General features: G+C 46.9%; 1 protein-coding gene and 1 pseudogene across 5 annotated transcripts in view; one reads left to right on the top strand and one right to left on the bottom strand.

The window, feature by feature from the left end:
• Nucleotides 1-13,178, bottom strand: part of LOC123091262 (disease resistance protein RGA5) — a 38,630-nt gene extending 25,452 nt beyond the window's left edge. For 2 of the 5 annotated variants that reach the window (XM_044512720.1, XM_044512721.1), the window contains exons 1-7: nucleotides 11,931-13,177; nucleotides 9,534-11,630; nucleotides 8,836-9,369; nucleotides 8,672-8,756; nucleotides 7,946-8,008; nucleotides 7,703-7,866; nucleotides 6,529-6,604 (exon numbers count right to left, since the gene is read on the bottom strand). In XM_044512720.1, the coding sequence (XP_044368655.1) occupies nucleotides 6,529-6,604; nucleotides 7,703-7,866; nucleotides 7,946-8,008; nucleotides 8,672-8,756; nucleotides 8,836-9,369; nucleotides 9,534-11,630; nucleotides 11,931-12,781 (3,870 nt within the window). In that variant the 5' untranslated portion in view covers nucleotides 12,782-13,177. Of the gene's footprint in view, nucleotides 1-6,528; nucleotides 6,605-7,702; nucleotides 7,867-7,945; nucleotides 8,009-8,671; nucleotides 8,757-8,835; nucleotides 9,370-9,533; nucleotides 11,631-11,930 lie in introns of all 5 variants that reach the window. The other 3 variants (XM_044512722.1, XM_044512719.1, XM_044512718.1) reach the window with 3 other exon arrangements.
• A 4,576-nt stretch (nucleotides 13,179-17,754) lies between these two features.
• Nucleotides 17,755-21,288, top strand: LOC123091260 (disease resistance protein RGA4-like; annotated as a pseudogene).
• Nucleotides 21,289-21,500: the final 212 nt, after the last annotated feature.

The raw sequence follows: 21,500 nt of genomic DNA, 5'->3' as shown, positions 1-21,500 counted from the left end.
CTCGCAAAATCCTTGATGGGCGTCTAGCGAGGCCCGTGCCTGCTTGCAGACCACTCTCGGACCTGAGCCCTCGGCTCCTCCAGGCACCCAAATTATGCGCGTCACCGCGGATCCTGCGGAGATCCGAGGCCGCACCCAATCCCGCACCGGCGCCCTACGCATCCAGAGTGCATCCCATGTCTTGGGGTCAAGCAGCCCCCCAATGACTTCGTGATGCGGACCCTCTTCTGGAACATCCGCGGCTTCGGTCAAGATGGTCGTCGCCGCCAATTGATCGAGTACATGCGTGACGAGCGAATTGACATTGTGCCCATTCAGAAACTATGCGTACGGAATTCTCCCTCTCGGAACTCGAGCATCTGAGCTCCGATCTATTTGCTTGGCATTTGCTGCCTTCTAGTGGGAGCACTGGCCCCTCGGGTGGCATCCTTTTAGGTATAAAGGATGCCACCTTTGAGATAGGGAGCATGGACCGGGCGAGTTCTTCGTTAGCATGGTGATCTTCGAGCATGCTCTGAACTTCAAATGGGAGATCATAGCGGTCTATGGGCCTGCTGATCACCGTCACTCCGAGACCTTCCTTGATGAGCTTCGTAGGAAGGTCGCGGCAGCCCAGCTCCCAGTGGTGGTTGGCGGTGACTTTAACATCATCCGATCGGAGGAAGACAAGAGCAATAATTTGGTAAACTTCCCCTGGATGCAGATGTTCAATGACTGCATCGCGGACCTTGGGCTACGCGAACTAGATAGAGTTGGTGCCAGATTCACCTGGACCAATCATCAAACGGACCCGACCCATTCAGTTCTTGACCGGGTCTTCGTCTCGCCGGAATGGGACATCCGATGCCCCCTGGCGTCTCTTCGGGCTATAACTCGGATTGGCTCCGATCATGTCCCCCTCCTCCTCTCCTCTGTGAATGACCGCCCTCCCCAACCTCTTCGCTTCCGCTTTGCAACCTTCTGGTTGAACCAGCCCGAGTTTGCCGCGTCTGTGAGGGCTCGGTGGCTCACGGCGCAAGCAGCCCCGCATCGCACCCATTCGGCCGTGGACTCCTGGCAATTATGTGTGAAGCTGTCGCCTAGAAAGCATGGACACGGCAGGAATTGCCGATCTGCCGTTCTGATACGGCGGGATACGGGGACACGGCGGGATACGGCAGGATACGCGTGTCCCCCAGTATCCCCTGATTTTCGATTAAAAATAAAGAAAAAAATGAGGGGATACGGTGGGATACGTCCGTGACACGGTTGGGATACGGCCTGGCCCAATAACAGGCCCAAAACGAAACCCTATGTTTTACATGAGTCGCACGCATCTCTTCCACACAAAAGCGATGTGCTCCCAGGTAGCAGCCTCTCCTGGATCGAAGCCGCCACCTCCTGGATCGAAGCCGCCACCTCCTGGATCGAAGCCACCGCCGCCTGGACTCAACGCCACCGCCGGCGGCGACACCTGCACTCGACCGGCGACTGCTACCCCACAGCACCAGCAGGCAGCAGCCTCTCCTCCCAACGGCAGGTAACCCTCCCCAATCTCCAAACCCAGCAGCCTCTCCTCAACTTCTTCATCTCTTTTATTCTGATTCCTTCCATTGAACTAATGGATGGTGTGCTTGCTGCTCTTTGAATGATTGTAGTAATCATGCTGCTATTTCAATGCTTGTGCTGCCGGCCTGCTGCCGCTGCTGCTGACTTGCTGTTGCCTGTTGCTACCCATGTCATGTTTGCTAGTTGCTAGTTGAATGCTTGTGCTGCTGTTGAACTTGAATGATGATTGATGAATACTTGCTCCTTGTACTGTTGATGTTAGGTTGCATGGCATGGGGGGATGAGGATCAATCAAGGACTTGATAAAAAGAGACATCAAATGGGGCAGGATTCTCTATTTTGATTTCTTTCTCATTAATTTTCTGTCTTAACTCTATATTACATGGCATATTTTTATTTTATTTTATATATACTCGCCGTATCCCCGAATGGCTGTTTCTGAAAAATGCAGTATCCCGTATCCCCGTATGCGTATCCCCGTCTTTCCGTCCCCGTGTCCGTGCTTTTTAGGCTGTCGCGCCAACTTATGAAGGGGTGGGGTGCCCACCTGGGGCGGGACCTTCGCGAGCGGAAGAAAGCTCTTCTAGTCTCCATCGAGTCCCTTGACCTCCAGGCTGACACCGCAGGCCTCTCTTCCGAGGAATGGCTGCTGCGATACGATCTTGAGGACCAGCTCACGGTTATATACACTGACGAGGAGGCATACTGGCGCCTGCGTGGTACGCAAAATTGAGTCCTCAAGGGGGACGCCAATACGGCCTACTTTCAAGCTATCGCCAACGGTCGACAGCGCCGGAACTCCATCCTGCTTCTCTGGGACGGAGAGACCCTCATGCAGAGTCCGGAGGACATCCGTGCCCATGTAGATGGCTTTTACAGAGACCTATTCTCTGCCTCCCCTCGGGGAGGGATTGCTTTGGCCAATGACATTTGGTCGACCCGCAATTGTGTCTCTGCGGCTGATAACCTGGCGTTGACGGCTCCATTCTCTGAGGCGTAAGTCTGGGCGGGCCATCAAGGGCATGAATCCCACTTCCGCTCCGGGTTCGGATGGCCTACAAGTGAAGTTCTTCCAGACCTTCTGGAATGTCATAAAGCCGGAGGTCATGGCCCTATTCGAGGAATTCTTTGTGGGCTCCATCGACCTCACCCGGCTTAACATTGGAATAATCACCCTCATTCCCAAAGTACCGAGTGCTTCGGATATCCGCCAATTTCGCCCAATCACGGTGATCAATGTCATCTTCCACATCCTCGCCAAGGGGTACGCCATTACGGTGGCCCCGATTGCAGACCGCATCACCCACCCTGACTAGTCGGCATTTATTCAGGGTCGCTACATCCTTGACGGGGTCCTCGTTTTCCACGAAGCCCTCCACGAGGTGCACTCCAAACACCTCAAGGCGGTCTTCCTAAAACTGGACTTCCACAAGGCGTATGACACGGTTAGTTGGGCCTTCCTTCGGGAAGTATTGCTTCGGAAAGGCTTCGACGACCGGTGGGTGACCCGTGTGATGCAGATGGTCTACTCGGGTAGGACCGCGGTCAACATCAACGAAGAAATTGGCCCCTACTTCCCGACCTTCTGTGGGGTGAGGCAGGGTGACCCCTTCTCCCCGTTCCTCTTCAACATGGTTGTCGACGCCCTTGCCGCCATCTTGGATAAGGCCAAGGCGGCGGGACATATCCGGGGCATAGTTTCGCATCTGGTGGGAGGGCATGCGATCTCCCTCCTCCAGTACATGGATGACACCATTATCATGGTGGAAGGCTCAGATAACGACATCACTAACCTGAAGTTCCTCTTGCTCTGCTTCCAGCAGATGTCGGGTCTCAGGATTAACTTCGATAAAAGTGCAGTGATGGTGTTAGGCTACTCCCCGGACGAGTGCCAGAGCATCGTGGATCGCCTCAACTGTCAGCTCGGATGCTTCCCCATGACCTATCTGGGGGTCCCCATTAGCGATCCAGGCTCACGGTGGCCGAGCTTCACCCCACGGTGAACAAGCTCCAACATCGCATTGAGCCTTGGCAGGGCAGATGGCTATCTAAGGCCGCCCGGACGGTGCTCATTAACTCGTCCCTGTCTAGCCTGCTTCTGTTCATTATGAGCATCTACGGCCTACCAGAGACGCTTCACCATGAGATTGCCAGAGTCCAGGGTCGCTTCTTCTGGGTTGGGGAGGGCGATAAGCAGAAGTACCACATGGTATGCTGGACTGAGGTCTGCAAGCCTTGCGACCAGGGTGGCCTCGGGATCATGTCCTCCAAACGCATGAACATTACCCTCCTTACTCGGTGGCTATGGAGGATTGCGATGGGGAGGGTGGTCTTTGGCTACGCATCATTCAGCAAAAATACCTCCTTGGACAGCCGCTCGCCTTCTGTCAGCGCACCGGCAGATCTCAGTTCTGGCAATCCATCATCCAGTTACTCCCAATCCTCTGCCTCGAGACCTCGATTGCGGTTGGCTCTGGCACGTCCACCTTGTTTTGGTTCGATCGTTGGGCCGGAGACGACCCCTTCGCGGCCCGCTTCCCGGACTTGTTCGCCATCGCGGTCGAACCTAGGATTTCCGTTGAGGTGGCCCTTATTGACTTAGGGCACCTAGCGTTCCGACGGCTGTTCGGCCCGGTTGAAAATGCCTCATGGCAGGACATGCTAGACTGTATCACGCTGCACGAGCCTGCCTTGGAGCACGAGGATGATCGCACCTTGTGGAGGCTCGAGCCCTCTGGCCACTTCTCCACTAAATCCCTCTACCGGGCTATCACAGCTTCCCGGGGCCCGGAGGCTCTCACGATCATCTGGGAGATCCGGCCCCCCTTAAAGATAAGGATTTTCTTGTGGCAATGGATCCGCGGCCGCCAACCTTCCGGCGTGGAGGTGCTTAAGCGCAACGGCCCCAGAGACGGGTTGTGTCCGCTTTGCGAGACGGAGGAAGACTCGAACCATATCTTATTCACCTGCCTGTCCGCGCGACTCCTCTGGAGCTGTTTCCGCGAAGTAGTGGGTGGAAGTTGGTGCCACAACAACTTCCCTGCTCTCTTCGCTGAACTCCAGGCATTGCCCCCCACGTCCCGCCACATTAGGTGGCTGACAATTGGGGTGCTCGCCTGGACGCTGTGGAGGGTTAGGAACAAGCTCGTGATTCAGCATATACCTCTACGACATGCTACTGTGTTCAAATGGTGTGGTTACTTGCAGCTTTGGCGTCCGCTTAGCCGCCCCAGGGAGATGGACGCCATCAACTCCATATCCCAGCTTCATGCGATGGCTCTCCGTTTGGCACCGCCGCTCCCTCCCCCACCACCGGAGCCGGATTAGGTCTTCTCCACCGCCGCCGCCGCCTGTGTTTGTGCGTCTTCTTTATGTGTGTTGGGCTTGTTGAGTTGTGCCCTCAGCAGAACCTTCTTTGTATCGTGCTTGTGCATGTGTTGTTTGTTTGTGAGACTCTGCGTGCGGTGGCTGTCTGTGTGTTCCGCTTGTTGGTACCTTGCTGAACCTTGTGCTCGGTGGTTTGCTTTATATATAAAGCGGGGCGAAAGCGTTTTTCGGTAATTCACCACACTTGGCTGGGTGGTTGACGTCCAATCCTTGTCCCCTGGAAGGAATTGAAGATCAATTCACCTGGAAGCTCTCGGCATCCGTGCAATACACTGCAAAATACGGATGAAAATGGAGCGGAAACGGATGGAACTGAATGATGTCACATTTGTTTCCATTTTTTAGTAGAAGCAGAAGCGAATACAGAAATTTCATATGGAAACGAATAGTGTGGACACAGATATAAAGTGAAAGTTTGTTGGAACTCAAAAACCTCTTGAAACATAGAGAAAAACACAATGATGCCAACAAATTCAATTGCTAATGACTACAAATATTATGATAATATCATCGAAATATAATACTCGTAATGTATATGTGTAAATTTTTAATTTCGGCAACATAATAAGGTATACTAGTTGAGAAGAACAGGATGACAGGGAGGATCAGGGGAAGGATTATGTTTTTTAGTGGTAGATTTAATTGCGCCAAAAGTCTATATGGGTTGGACTGGAGTGGGCTACACATGCAATAGATAAACGGAAACTTCCGCATGTGTGGATACGGAAATTCCTAATTCACTGGTGCTCCACTAGAAAACGCTGTCTGTTTCCATTTCCACAAGAAACTTACCAGTTCCGCTTCCATTTTGTAAATTTCCTTTTCTATTCCCATAGTTTCTCTCTGTTTTCATATTTTTGCGGAACGGACAGAAAGTTTCCGCTCAGCTTTCATCCCTGCTCCTCTAAAGTGCAATATTTTCGCATGATTGACATCGGAGCTGAGGCCTGCATCATCCGGATGCTCGCGCCCTCTGTGACCAGGCAGATGAAACAATCTTGCACCTACGCACCAGATGCACATTCTTGAGACAAGTGCTGGCATCCTGCTCCCTAAAAGTTATCTGGCCCCATCCAACAGAGTGACTTCAACTCTTGGTTCGAGCAGGCTGCGGAACAAGCTGGTGCAGAAAAGCTGAAGGGAGCGAGGTTGCTAACCTAAGTCACCATTCAGATGTTATGGCGGCTTTGCAACGACTGTGTTTTCAGTGGGGCTTTGCCAAACTGTTCAGCGCTGGTTGACTCAATTGTTTTTTTCAGCTGATTTTTTTAGCTGAAGTCGATGTGAGGCAAAACTATGGTTGCCAGCCAGAGCTAAAGCTCTGTGACGGCTCCCATGGCATACAAAGCCTCCTGAACTCACTTGTTTAGACTATCACCCGAGTGCAGCACAGTTCGGAATTTTTGCTTTCTTAGATTTATTTCTTAGTTCCTTTTTTTCGGTTCTTGTCGTTCTTGTGGGGTGGAGCTATAGGGTTTTGCATCATCTTGACGCACTTCTAAGACAAAACGGAAAATAAAAGGTACCCTTAAAAAGGAGACACAATACAGTACAATATGAAGATGCTACCAAACATTGTAAGGATGCACTCACATGCTTAGCCGTTCCAAAGTCAGCCAATTTAACAACACCGTTACCATCAATTAGCACATTTGCTCCTTTGATATCCCTGTAAGAGCACATTCATATGCATAAAAGTGTTATATTGACGCAGAAGTGAATACCAGCATAAAAAACAATTCCAGAAGTTATTTTAGTTGCAAGAAAACTGTAAGGGAAGCCGTAGAAATAGGAACTCAAATTCGTGTTCGCAAAACTTGAACACAGGTGGTCGGATTGTACATCCACTCTCCCAGCTAAGTGAGCTACACTCTCTTCCTAACTATTCTGGTAGTTGTCCATTGAGACATGTGAGATTAGGCCTTGACATCTGAGCCCTCCACCAGTGTATGTGCGTCTAGAATAACAACAAAAGCAGATAAGCATCTATGTCCCTTTTCAACCTGCCTTCATTTACCACATTCATATACATGTCTGGCAGAAAAATAAACAAAAATAATTGCACAGAGGCAGCTTCGAAGTCCTTGCTTTTCGTAGCAGTAGCAACTGGCAAGGATGGACATAAAATGGTACTCCCTCCGTCCCGAATTACTTATCTTAGATTTGTCGTGTCTAGATACATCCATATCTAGACATATCGAAGACAAGTAATTTGGTACGGAGGTAATATATGATTATGGACGCAACATGCTATAGACTCAAGATAATAAGAGTTAACAGAGAACAATGGACAAGATTAGACCTGCAGACCAGGGATATGAGAATATTATATTGACAGGTCCAAGTACAACTTCAAAACCTTTTGACTATATCAACCTAGCTAAGATGAAACATATCAATGTAAAATTAAACAGTACATATGGACGGCTAAAGAATTGAAGCCAATATCCAGGACAGCACAAATGGCAGTCATAAATACATGCTTGAAATGTTGTTGTGTGGACGAGGCATGTTGGCTTGACAATTATTTTTATTTTAGTGATCTCTTAAACATCTTCTACCAAGTTTTAGCTTTTTGTGATCGAGACCAAAAGGGAGAGAGATGGACGAGTTGCGGCGTCCTAAATAAAACTAAACCTGGGCTCTTGTACCATGTTAAAGGCGCAACTTATCTAATATTGCAAACCCCAAGGGGCAAATACTTAACTATGCCCCACTGACCTAGTTAGCAGGAACTATGTAAATAAGGATACATATTTGCACATACCTATGCATAATATTTTGGCCATGCAAAAATGCTAAACCCCTAAGAATATGGTGAGTGAAGTTGCAGACAATCGATTCTGTTATTGCTCCACAATGTTGTTGGATATACTTATTAATTGAACCAGGATGAACATACTCCATGTAAATGTAGAGGTGGCCTTCTATCTGCAAGATCCTCCAAGAAATAAGATTACATTATGCAAACATGTGGAATTACTTAGCTCAGATTGGAAGGGAAACTTACAGTTTCGCTACCATAATACTGAACTATGTTCTCATGCTTAAATTGGCTTAGAAGCTTTATTTCCTGAAAAGAATGAAAGTAAGTCAACAAAGGTATCTTGAAAACTTGCTATACGTCATCACAGAGGAGAAAAGCCAAGTACGAGTGATTGCCACATGATGAGAACTTAAATGAATCCTCAGGAAGGTGGTACGACTAGGGTGCTTTAGAGACTTAAGTTCCTTTTTGGTTGACGAAGATTGTAAGTATTTCTATGAGCAAATGAAATTATATTCTAAGTTTCGGCTGCTAGGGTTGGAGTATAATCTAATTTTCTTGTTCTATTGGCAAATTTGATGTTACATTTGTAGTTCCTCTCTAAATAGAGAGTTGAGATAAATTGGAAGCCAAGGCAAGAATTAACAAGCATGGAAACTAATTAAATAGATTGATATGGAAATCCCTGGGCTGACTTGAAGATCAAACTGCCATCGACTGGCTCTCCTATCCTTGGCGCGTCAGCCGTGCATTTGCTCTCACATGACAGTAGGTTATACTTAGAAAATCGTAATCATAAACAAAAAAAAGCTAGAAACTTATTTCTCAGAATGAGGAACCTTCAAAAAGAACAATAACAAAGAAAAGTATTCAGACAGAACTCATGTAACTGATAAAAAAAATAGATTCTAAGTTACTGCAAAAGAACAGCTTGTAATTACTTAAGAATGCATAGCCAGATTTAATAACCTGATCTAATTGCTTCAAGGACTCAGCAGATTTAGAATCATTAGGAATACTGATCGCTTTCACTGCACAAAGAGCTCCAGTATGCCTACATTTAAATGGGAGTAAACCAACATTCAGAATTTAACATGAATAGCTGCAATGATATATGGATTACACTTACATACCTGTTGGTAGCTTCATATACATCACCAAATGTACCACTGCCTATAAGTTTTCTCTTTTCCCATTGACCAGCTACTAAGGACATTTCAACTTTTGGAGCGGGTTGGTTGCTGAGAGTTGCTTTCACTTGGCTTATAGCACTGGGAGGAAGTGGTAAGGGGTGAATTGCAGTACTCCAGGTGCCTTCAGTGCGTGAAATATGATCTTCTGGGGATAACATCGGATGCATAGCTGATTGAGGGGCACTGGTATTCCTTGGCGTAAGAGAAGGACTGCTCAATGCCCTTGACCAAGGAGATCCCTCCGGATCCCATGTATATGTTTCAGGTAAAGAGTGATGAGATGATGGAGCTGACGATGATTTTGGACTCGAACCAGATGATGTAGTACATGAAAAGCTCACTGCTTCAGCTGCAATACTATCATCTAACTTTTCAGGAAATGACATTCTGTTATTACTAGGCATAGTCAGCTTTGTATCGACTGCGCATAAATCCATATGCTGAGGAGACACCTGCATGATCTGATTTGTCACCCTGTATAACCATCAGACATGTAAGCATCAGGAAGTAAATGTGAGTAGTACATAAAGGTTTTGCTGGCGAAATACGGTGTGCACATTTTACTTGTGGGAAAATGTCGTAAAGAACATAATATTTGCTTTTAGCGCGGGGGTGGGGGGTGTTGGTAAATAGCCTACCCGCTATCAGCAAACTGCTTTGTATCTTCCTCGGTCTCATTTACCCCACGCTGTTCTTGTAGAATTTCATGACATTTACTTGATGAGCTGTTAACTTCGGTCCTTGGCTCGTTCTCTTCCTCAACCCAATCTACCCTTTTTACGTTGACGTAACTAGGAAACCTTGAATGCTTGTGAATGGTGTCCTTGAACGCAGACTCTGCAGCACCTCTGTCGGGTTCCTCAGCACCCTTGGCTGCCCCAATTATTCCATCAATCTTCTTCAGGTTTATCAAGTGCTGAATGCCGGCAAGCAAAACATCATACTGCTGTCCTTTGCGGGCATTGAAACCTAGCTTGAGCCTATGAACATTGGGCAATGCTCCTTCCTGGAAGACCAGGCACAGTACACCGCACATGTATTTGAAATACTTGAGAGCAGGGAACACCCCATTGTTGAAGATGATGCTTTCTGCAGGGGGTTGCCGGACATACAATGAAAGAACAGTGAGGGCAGGCAATCCTGTGATGCTGTCAATATCATTCCTTCGTAGTTCACGGACCACAAGACTCAAATAGCAAAGTTTGCGAACTGCTCCAATATCCTTGGGAACCCTGGAAAACATGCAAATTGGGGGCAACAAATCAAGTCTCTGAAGACCCTGAAGAAAGACGGGAGGAGAGGAAACGCTGCTCAAGACATCATGGTAAATGGCTGTGCTTAAAGCTCCAGGAGCCAGAATGACAGATTTGAGGTTAACAAGCTTGATAACAGAAGAGGCCAAAGCTACCATGTTTCTCTTCAGATGCTCATCAGACTGCACTGTGGAATAGGTGAGATGAAGATATTGCAGGTTCATCAAGCCACAAAGGCTCAGTACATTGTCTTCAGAGTTATTGCCAAGGTCAAAATACTGTAGTGTACGCAGAGATCTGATGCGGCCAATCCCATCAGGTAGATTTCTCTCATCTCGAAGAGATAGATGCAATAAGCCCGGGAGATCAATGATATCCAATGGAACAGAAGATATTCTTGCATTTATTTCCAGTGTTTCCATGTATCGTAGTCCTTGCATCTGGGCTGGTAGTTCTACAATCATATCGCATGAAATCTTCAAATATCTGAGGTGAACCAAACTGCAAATTCTTGTGAGGTTGAGACTTGTATGCCCATATTGGTTACCCCAAAACTCAAGGGTCAGAACTCGCAGCAACTTAAACTCCACATCAGAAGGCAAACATCTGAGAAGTCCAAAAAAGAAAAGTGATCGCGATTGCGACAGTATTACACCTGATGGCTTGGTCGCATATTTGGCACTGCTAAAGTGGAGAGAAAGTCGACGGACCATATTAGAATTTCCTGTGATGGCTTTTGAATAATCTATGGAAGTGATAAAATCCTCTTCTTTGGACTTGTACATAATAAGATCACGTACAGTGTGGTGCATTGTACAGGAATACACCTCATCATTATGGTTAATTTGCTCAGGTTGGATCATTCCCCTGTTGACAAGCTCATAAAAATAGCTATCTGCCATTTCCTCTACCTCTTTTTCTTCCTTTGCAGTAATGAAACCTTCAGATATCCATTGCTTCAACAAATCAACCTTCCACATCGTGTACCCCTCCGGATACATAGTAAGATACAGCAAGCATGTCTTCAAATAATAAGGAAGACTACTGTAGCTAAGGTTTAGTACTTCTTTCAGCATCTCTTCCAAAGTAGGACTTGTACTTAATTTGGAGCATAAACATTTCTGCAGATGATGCCATAGCTCAGAGTTATCCATCTGACTTGCTAAGAGACCAGCAATACAGATGGTTGCTAGTGGCAAACCACCACACTTTCTAATGATTCTATCTGAAACTTCCTTCAATTGATCAGGACACCGATGTTCAGAGCCAAAAACAATACTGAAGAACAATTCTGCAGAGGCATGGCTGCCAAGGGGTTTCATTTTCAAAATATTATCAGACTGATAACCACAACATTCCAGAGCTACACTGTCAGTTTCTGCTGTTGTTATTATTCTACTGTAATTTTTACCATCCGGAAAAGCGCTTTTAACAATATCCCATGTTGTTGTTTCCCACAGATCATCAATGACTATAAAGTATCTGCAAAATAAATGTATATATAACTATATATTTTCTGAAATATACTAATGTACACAATGGTTGATTAGCATTTTTATTTCTATCACTAAGTAGAAGCAAGAAATACAATTAAACAATTATTTTTTTAGTTTCTCCAAACGTTCAAAGAGTTATACCATACATTTGGTCCATCGACTGTGCACATTCACAAAACTCCACTGTGCACAATCATGAGCACTGGATTTTATATCTGAGTCTTAGGATAGCTAAAACAATTGATTGCACACACCTCCACGGGACAAAAGAAGGTAAATAAGGTACCTCTTATCTTGGAGATATTTCATGAGATTGTCAATGAGATTTTGCACCTCGCAGGAATAAGAGGGCAGTCGACAACGCTGAACTTGAGAGAGGATGTCCCCGAGTAGTCTCTTTGTGTCTGACATCCGCGATGCCCGCACAAAAGCCCAGCAGTCAAACTGCTCTCCAAGCTCACGGTACAGCTGTTTCGCCAGCGTGGTCTTGCCAACCCCTGCAGGTCCATCTATACACATCACTTTCAGTTGCTGATCAGCATCCTCAGTAAGCCACTTGGTAAGCTTAATCTTCAGGTCATCGACACCAACAAGGAAACCCGTCAGCTGTCCATATAGGCCTGGAACCCGATTGTGCCCAGTGAACACACGGCTAGAACTCGAGGCACAGTCATCAAGATGATACCTCTCACGCCGTTCACTTGCCTCCAGCACCAGGGTCCTGAGCTCTGCGATCTTGGAAACCCTTGTGCGCGGCTTGATCGACTTGAAAAGCCGAGACACCTTGACACGACTGACCCTGTGGCTGCGGACGGGTCTGGTCTTGGCGCCGTCGCCGGTGTGCCTCAGCATCATGTCGTCGATGCAGTCCTCTGCTTCATAGGAAAGTTCACGCACCTCATCCATCCAGTATACTGCCTTGTGGTTGGGGGTATCCGCCATTGACTGCTCCAACAGGTCGGCGCTTAATTCTTCGAGATCTTCCTTGAGGAGCTCGATTCCGTGCTTCAGTGGCTTGGGCAGCCGGTAGTCGGGGGCCAGCAGCGCATGCAGCTTCCTGAGAAGGGGGCCCATGGCACCCAGGGAAGAGCTCATCGGAGCCTCCATGGCGCTCGCGGCGAACAGAGAAGAACTCATCTCTATCTATCTGAAAAATCCAAGCATGGAGAAGAACGGAGAAGAAGTCATCTCAATCTGCTCTAAAGTTTAGCATGAATTGAAGGACCCTCCGGTAAGGAATTGTCTTCTCTCCGCCCTGCACCTTTTCCCCGCCGGACTCCCCTCTTCCCCACACCAAATCAGAAATCCCCAAATCGATGTAGCCGGGGACCCCGGGGTAGGGACGACGGCCGGCGCGGACCTCGTCGACGGCGAGGACCGGCGAGGGCTGCTGCTGCTCTAGATGGGTGGAAATGAGGCGCGGCGGCCAGACCAAGAGGATTTTTTGGGCACAGGAGGGCACCGGTAGAATACGACGGAGAAACTCCGCCGCGGTGACGGAGCGAGTCTACTGAGATATTTTTTGGGCTGTCGAGAACGAAACCGGCGGGGGCCACCTCCTAAGTGGGAGATTGGATCATTTGCCCCACTTTACTTGGGCATTAGATGATTTGTCCCATTTTACATAGGATTAGATCATTTGCCCCACTTTTCATTTTTCTTTTGATGATTTGCCTTTTTCAATTACTGTAATCATTTTCGATTTTGTATCCCTTTTTTCTCCATGCGAAAAGACACAATTGCCCCTATGGCTAATTTACAATTTGACACTGTACAAATCTTTTTTCTTTACAAGGCTGTATCCAACCGAAGCAACTAATTAACAGGGAACAAATCATATCTACTTTCTTTACATGGCTTTACCCAACGGAACCAACTAATTAACAGGGAACAAATCATATCTACTTTCTTTCATATCATAGATTGATTCTGTTGCTTGTGTCGTGGTGTTCATGGCTAGTGGAGAGGCGGATCCACCGTCGGCCCCCAAGCCATCAACTCCGACGACCCCTGCACAGCGAGGCTTCACACAGATGGCCGCTGAGACGATCCCACAGACTGCCGGACAGGGAGGCGACTGTTGCGTCCATGGATCACCACGATCTGCTCCAGATTGGTCAGTATATTACCTCCCCTCCCTCCCAGCCCACCCCACCCCAAACACACACAGTGCCACACGGATCAAGGGTTTGAACCTCTTGGCATGCCTCCTCGCTAGGCAGCCCCTAACGCTGCTACACTTGTAGTAACCCTGCAACTGCAACAATATGATGGACACATAATTATCAGGATTCAGGATTATAAAGTTCTAAAATTATCCAAATCTTTAAACCATGTGGACGAATACTTCTAGGAGGATCATGAATCCAATGACATGGGCATACACTTAGTTTTACTGGAAAATGAATATTAAACAATCTGTTACTTGTTTCCTAACATAACAAAATCACAGTCAGGATGTCAACGACCTTTTTTACCGATTGCAGGCTTTGATAGACCTCCTTATCGTTACCTTCCTGCAGTTGCATACATGTAGCATACTTTTAATAGTTGCTAACTAGTTAGATGATGCCCTTATGTTCCCTCCATAACTAAAAATCTTTTGTTTTCCAAGTAGGTCTCGGCCGGTGGCTACCAATGATACATATGTATCAACTATGGAAGGAAGCGTTGATTGGTCCCAGATTGAGATAGCACCAATGAATGATGAAGAAATTGATGTTCCTATAACAGAAGAGAACATGTGCTCGGTGCTTGGCATCAATGACGAACCTGAGCATCGAAAAATTGTATCTGAAGAAGCTATGAAAGCCTCCATTGCAACTAATGGTTGGTATTGTGTTTTCTGCAGGTAAACAAGATAGTAAAGCCTCATAAGTGTTCATCAACCGCTGCAGTGATTACAAGCATGGCAGACCAAGCATGGGTGGCAGAAAAGGTCATGGGGTATCTTCAAACTGAACCAAACATTGGTGCCAGCGAGCTCCGAAAAAAGCTACAGGCCGAGTACAAATGTACTATTGGGTATCATACTGTTGACAAGGGAAAAGAAAGGGCCAAGAATAGTTTATATGGGACATGGGGAAAAAGCTTTCAGTCATTGTTGAATTTCAAAGCTGAGATTGATAAAAGATCTCCCGGTAGCATTGTCGAGGTTGATGTCAAGAGGGAAGGAGGTGAAGTGCATTTCCGCAGATTTTTTATGGCACTTAAGCCATGCATTGATGGCTTCTTGGCTGGTTGTAGACCATATGTCAGCATAGACTCCACATTTTTGACTAGAAAGTGGAATGGTCAATTAGCAGCATGTACAGCACTAGATGGACAAAATTGGATGTTTCCTTTAGCATTTGGTTTCTTTGGTACGGAGACCGAGGGTAACTGGATTTGGTTTATGCAACAACTTCATAGGGCAATAGGACATCTTCAAACTCTAGCTATTTGTACCAATGCATGCAAAGGGTTAGAGAATGCAGTTAAAATTGTGTTCCCTCAAGCTGAGCAAAGGGAATGCTTTAGGCATCTAATGGCAAACTTCAAAAAGAAGTTTCACGAAGATGTTTTTGGTCGCATGTGGCCAGCAGCCAAGGCTTATCGTCTGGAAACATTTAATTATCATATGGGCAAGATATTTGAAGCTGAACCTGCAGTGAGTACCTACTTGTGTACCTATCATAACTTAAAGTGGATGAGATGTGACTTCAACACAGAAATAAAATGTGATTACATTCACAATAATCTAGCTGAGTGCTTCAATAGCTGGATCAAAGGAACAAAGGAGCTGCCCATGAATGAGCTAGCCGATGCAATAAGAGAGAAAATTATGATACTTGTTTATAGAAGGAGAAGGATTGGGAAAATGCTCCAGGGAGAGATATTGCCTGCCATCATTCAACAAATAAATAATAGAACTAGGCAACTTGACCATTTGGTTGTTGGAAGATCAACCCGAGAAAGTTGTGAGGTCAAGGACACTAGCAAGAATAATCTTAGGCATGTTGTGAAGATAGGCAGCCGTGAGTGCACTTGCCTAGAATGGCAACACACTGGAAAGCCATGTGAGCATGCACTTGCATTCCTTATAGAGACGACAGATGTAAACTTTCAACCATATGTACATGAATACTACTCTGTGAGTAGGTTCCGGGCTGCCTATGCTGGAAAGATTGAACCAATCACGGACAAGTCTCAATGGCCTCATGTTAATCTAGATTTTGAGATGGTGCCACCGGATTTAAAGAGCTCCGTTGGGAGACGGAGGAAGCCGAGAATCAAAAGTTGCCTTGAAGACGGTGGTGGCAACAAACGGAAGAAAAAAGATGATAATGTCAAAACAAATGACCAAGAAGGAGGTGACAAAGGGAAGGAAAAGGAAAAGGAAAAAGAAAAGAAGAGATTTGGCAGAAAAATAGGTGCAAAGAATGTGGGATATTGGGGCACAGGAAAGCAACTTGCAAAAAAATGAAGCTAAAGAGAGGTAAGCCATACACTAGTATCTCCTTTATATTAGTATCAAATTAGTACTATTAAACCATTTCTAACATCCGGTGTGATTGAATTTTCTAGTGATGTGTCTGCTCACGAGCTCGCTCCAGTTGTTGTTGCGACACCTACACGCACAACAACAATCACACTGCCTCCCAGCCTTCATAACAGCCCTGGGCCTATCACAAGGAGGTTCCTACTAAATTTGTCATATGCACATTTGATTCATGCAAAAGAAAAATCCTACTTTTATAACATTGGTGTGTAAACATGCAGGAGGCTTGCTATGGCCATAGCTGGAGACGATGCATCACGGCCATCTGGGACAAGTACTGTTAATTCTACAGCATCACCTACTTCTCACTTCCCTTCACGCTCTACGGCATGCAAGAAAAAACTGACCCCAAAGAGGAAGAAGCTCTAATTTTAGTGCATTCAATTCTATTTTAAATTCGTAGAGGTGTTGAAATTTGTCAATTTCAAAGATATTGGCTCAGAAAAATATATATTTTTGCTTGATGTAAACTCGGATTAATTTATCATGTCACTTGAACCAAGCAACCTTTTTGTGGCATCAGTTCGTGATTTCGGTGTGATATATTCTCTCAATTCCATGTGCTAAGTGAACATATGTTGTCAGTCTTTTTTTTTTAATCTATGAAGATGTTATATGCTGTCAATTTCCAACGAAATGCATATGCCAGGATGCACACCATATATATAGATCTCTGACCAGTGACTAAAGGAGATCCAGCAAGAGATGAAGCATATATATTTTCAGTGTGATACAATTAAAGTCTGAAGCATCTGGAGGAGATAACTGAACAAAGCATTTTATATAATGTACCCAGCTCCGTGATTGAAGCAGTACCAGCTGATAGGGTAATTAGTACTATCAACACTGTCGTCCAGCCATAGCTATTACCGGCAACGCAACGAGCTGACACACAACAAAACTGTAAATCCATGAATCATTGGAAGAAGGTAATTTTTACCAGCAACGAGCGCGCCATCTGCCGAGCTGCAGCTGGAGCCCGGAACCCGCCGGTTCGCCGAGCTGCAGCGGGAGTCTCCGCCCCGGGCCGAGGAGCTGCAGCGGGAGCCATGGAACCCGCTGGTCCGTCGAGCTGCGGCGGGAGCCCCGGGAACCGCCGGTCCGCCGAGCTGCAGCGGGAGCCGCCGCCCTGGGCCGAGGAGCCGCAGTGGGAGCCCCGGGACACGCCGGTCCGCCGAGCTGCAGCGGGAGCAGCCGGCGCCGGCCGACGATCTGCAGCGGGAGCTGCCGCGCTAGGCCGCTGCTGCCAAGATCAGGGCCAAGGTGCCATCGTCGGCCTCCTCTGGTATGTGTACCGGGGAAAGAAGAACAGGGGAAAGAAGAATAGTGAGCTCGTCGATGCAATATCAGTCCAAAAGCAGAGAAGAATTGTAAATTAGCCATAGGGGTAATTGTGTCTTTTCGCATGGAGAAAAAAGGGATACAAAATCGAAAATGATTACAGTAATTGAAAAGGGCAAATCATTAAAAGAAAAATGAAAAGTGGGGCAAATGATCTAATCCTATGTAAAATGGGGCAAATCATCTAATGCCTAAGTAAAATGGGGCAAATGATCCAATCTCCCCTCCCTAAGTCTAGTCCTCTCTTTTTCCTCGCTCCCCTTTTCTTTCTCCAATCTCCATTAAATTTGCAGGATAATCTCCCTACTCTGTTCGGCTGCTCTTCCTTCCCTCCCCACCTTCTCGGCCAGGGAGCTCCGCTGAGTGGAGCGAGCATAGCTCGGAGACGGCGATGGAGGCGGCTCTTCTGGGCGGATTCATCAAGGTCATCCTGCCGAGGCTCTTCTCTCTCATCGACGACAAGTACAAGCTGCACAAGGGCGTCAAGAGCGACGTCAGGTTCCTCGTGAAGGAGCTCCGCATGATCGTCGGCGCCATCGACGACGACGACGAGCTCTCAGCGGCCTCCTCCACCGCGCGCTTGTCCATCCAGGACCTGCGCGAGCTGGCCCACGGCATAGAGGACTGCATCGACGGCCTCATGTATCGCGCCACCTGGGAGCGGCAGGCGTCCTTCCTCCGCCGGAGCGTTCGGCTTCGGCCCCCCAAGGCGCTCAAGACCGGCGCGCAGCTCGCTCGGGAGATGCAGCGGCTCAGGCACATGGCGAAGGAAGCGCACGAGCGGAAGCGGAGGTACGCGGCCGGCTTCCCCGCCGGCGACGGCGGCCGGCCCTCTTCTGCTACCCAGCCGGTGGATGAATCGCCCTCTTGCCCGTCCGATCCGCGCATCCTTGACGCGGATCTGGTCGGCGTCGACGAGCCCCTCGCGGAGCTGCTGGAGCAGCTGGCTGAGGGGCGGCCTAGCCATCTGAAGGCGATCGCCGTCGTCGGGTTTTGCGGCTTGGGGAAGACCGCCCTCGCCGCGGAAGTGTACAACCGAGAAACCCGCAGCGAGAGATTTGAGAGGCACGCGTGGGTTTATGCGGCGCTGAAGAGCCCATGGGAGGTGCTAGCGGAGATGCTCCGGAAACTTAGCTCCGGCGCCCCTCCTTCTCCTTGCCAGGGGAAAAATGTACTGGAGACCTCCGATGTCGGACAACTCTGTGCAGAACTCAAACAACAGCTGGTGAAGAAGAGGTAATCGACTTTGGGCTTTGCCTGATTCATTTCGCCTTTGCACCTATAATTTCAAGAAACATCTCTGTTTTATCTGCCACGGATGCACCAGTATGGTATTTTCTTGCTAGTCAGCTTGAATGAAAACTAAACGAAACGTGATCCAAATCTTAATGATGAGCAGCCCAATTTGTGATAGTACAAATGACAAAAACATTCACAAATTGTTGGTTTAAACCCCAAAAATCTGTAAATGGAGACAAGTTCTACTAATGGGTGTGTTATAAATGGAAGGTCGTATTTTTGCTTCAAAAAATGATCTGTGTGTACTTATATTTCTTCATGATCTGTCTTTCAGATATTTCATTGTGATCGATGACATTCGAACAGAAGATCAGTGGAAAACCATCAAATCTGCCTTGCCAGCAGATAAGGATATTAGCAGTAGAATACTGGTGACGATGACTATTCAGTCAGTAGCTAATGCCTGCAGTTCTAGTAATGGTTATGTTCACAAAATGAGCAGACTTGATAAAATGTGCTCGAAACAATTGTTCACCAAGAAAGCTTGTCCGGACAAATATTCATGTTACAAGCAGCCTGATCCAGCAGAAGTTTTGAAGAAATGTGATGGCCAACCACTTGCGCTGGTGACAATAGGTGAATTCTTGCAAGCAAAGGGTTGGCCAACAGGACCTAGCTGTGAAGACGTCTGCACCCAGATAGGTTATCACCTGGAGAATGACAAGAGCTTCGAAAAAATGCGACGTGTGCTGATTCATAACTACACCACTCTGCTTAGCCATGCTCTCAAAGCCTGCTTGCTATATTTTGGTATGTTCCCAAGTAATCGTCCCATCGGAAGAAAAGTCTTTTGAGACGATGGCTTGCCGAGGGATTTGTAGAACCGCAACCTTCGCCGAGCTCCCCTGATCCCATAGCTGCTTTCAATGCCCTCATGGACCGAAACATCATTGAGCCAATCAACTTGAGCAACAATGATAATGTGAAGACTTGTCAGACATATGGCATGATGCGCGAGTTCATTTTGCACATGTCCATCTCTCAGAACTTCGTTACTTTGTTTTGCAATGACAAGATAGAGCCCAAATACGTTCGTCGGCTTTCTCTCCATGATAGCTCTGCTACAGATGCTGACAGTTTCAACAATGTTGATTTATCACTTGTCCGGTCTCTAGCAATCTTCGGGAAGGCAAGTCAAACTGTATTGGACCTCAGCAAGTACCATCTTCTGCGAGTATTGGATCTTGAAAAATGTGAGGAGTTGAAGGATGATCATGTCAAAGACATATGCAACCTGCTGCTTCTAAAATATCTGAGCCTTGGGGGTGGTGTTACCACAATTCCAAGAGATATTGTTAAACTGAAACATTTGGTATCACTTGATGTAAGGAGAACAAAGGTACAGATACTGCATGTAGAAGTCTTCCAGTTGCCGTCTTTAATTCACTTATTTGGGAAGTTTAAGCTTACAGATATAGTCAAGCCAAAAAGTGAAGTACATGAGTTTCTCTCCAAAGGAAAAAGTAACTTAGAAACGCTAGCAGGATTTGTTACCGACAGAAGTGGAGGGTTCCTGCATCTTATGGGTTATATGAATAAACTGAGTAAGGTGAAGATTTTGTGTGAGTCGCCTGCAGGCTGCGCTGACCAAACTGATCTTAAGGAGGCCATTCAGCAGTTCATTGAGGATGAAAAGCAGGCAAATGTTGGTTCTCGCTCTTTATCGCTTCATTTCGGCAAATGCTGTGAAGGGCTCCTGAATTCCTTAAAAGGACCCTGCTACCTCAGTTCACTGAAATTGCATGGCGACTTGGTTGCACTGCCTCAGTTTGTTGTGTCACTTCGGGGCCTCAGGGAGCTATGCCTTTCGTCTACTAGATTGACAGCGGGTGTTCTTGAAGCTTTGAGTAATTTGAGCTACCTGCAGTACTTGAAACTGGTTGCTCATGACCTTGAGAAATTCGTCGTAAGAGACCAGGCGTTCTGCAGGCTTCTACGCCTTTCTTTGGAGCTGCAATGTCCAACTTTCCCCACAATAGAAGAAGGGGCTCTGCCATTCCTTGTCACACTCCAGCTGCTCTGTAAAGATCTGCATGGCCTTTCTGACCTCAAAATAGAATATCTCAAACATCTCAAGGAGGTCACTCTTGACCCTAGAGTCACTCCAACAACAAGAGGAACATGGGAGAAGGCTGCTAGGAAGCATCCGAACAGGCCAAAGGTTTTGCTGCTCAAATCTGTTGATGCAGCACAAAGTGAGCTTGCAGACTACACTATAGCGTCAGAGCCAGCTGAAAGTGCCATTCAAGAAACTAGCATTCCAGCACTACTTAACCAGGGGCTGGTGGCATCATCCTCTGCGATGAGGAAACAGAGCACTTCTGTTTTGAGCAATATGGGCCCCTCAGAGGTTTCTTCTGCTTTAACATGATTTGGCGACCTTGACGATGGGTAGCTTTTTCGATAAAGTGCGCTTTTATTATCTTAAATGTAGCATCAAGCGGATATAAATCATTATGAGTGACACACGGCCTCTGCATAACTAAGTTGCACACAGCCAATACTGAATAGTCTGATACAAAGAAATGAAACTACAATACTCTTATTTTTTTTAGAAAAGGAGGAAGACCCCCGGCCTCTGCATCTGGGCGTTGCATGTGGTCACTTTATTAATTATTCATAAAATACCTTAGAAAGAAATACAGCAGTAACTCTGAAGCCACCGTCTAGGCAACA

This window comes from Triticum aestivum, chromosome 4B (assembly GCF_018294505.1).
Source record: "Triticum aestivum cultivar Chinese Spring chromosome 4B, IWGSC CS RefSeq v2.1, whole genome shotgun sequence".
Classification (NCBI taxonomy): domain Eukaryota; kingdom Viridiplantae; phylum Streptophyta; class Magnoliopsida; order Poales; family Poaceae; genus Triticum; species Triticum aestivum.
The sequence above is the reverse complement of the archived record's forward strand: the minus strand, read 5'-3'. Positions and strand labels throughout refer to the sequence as shown.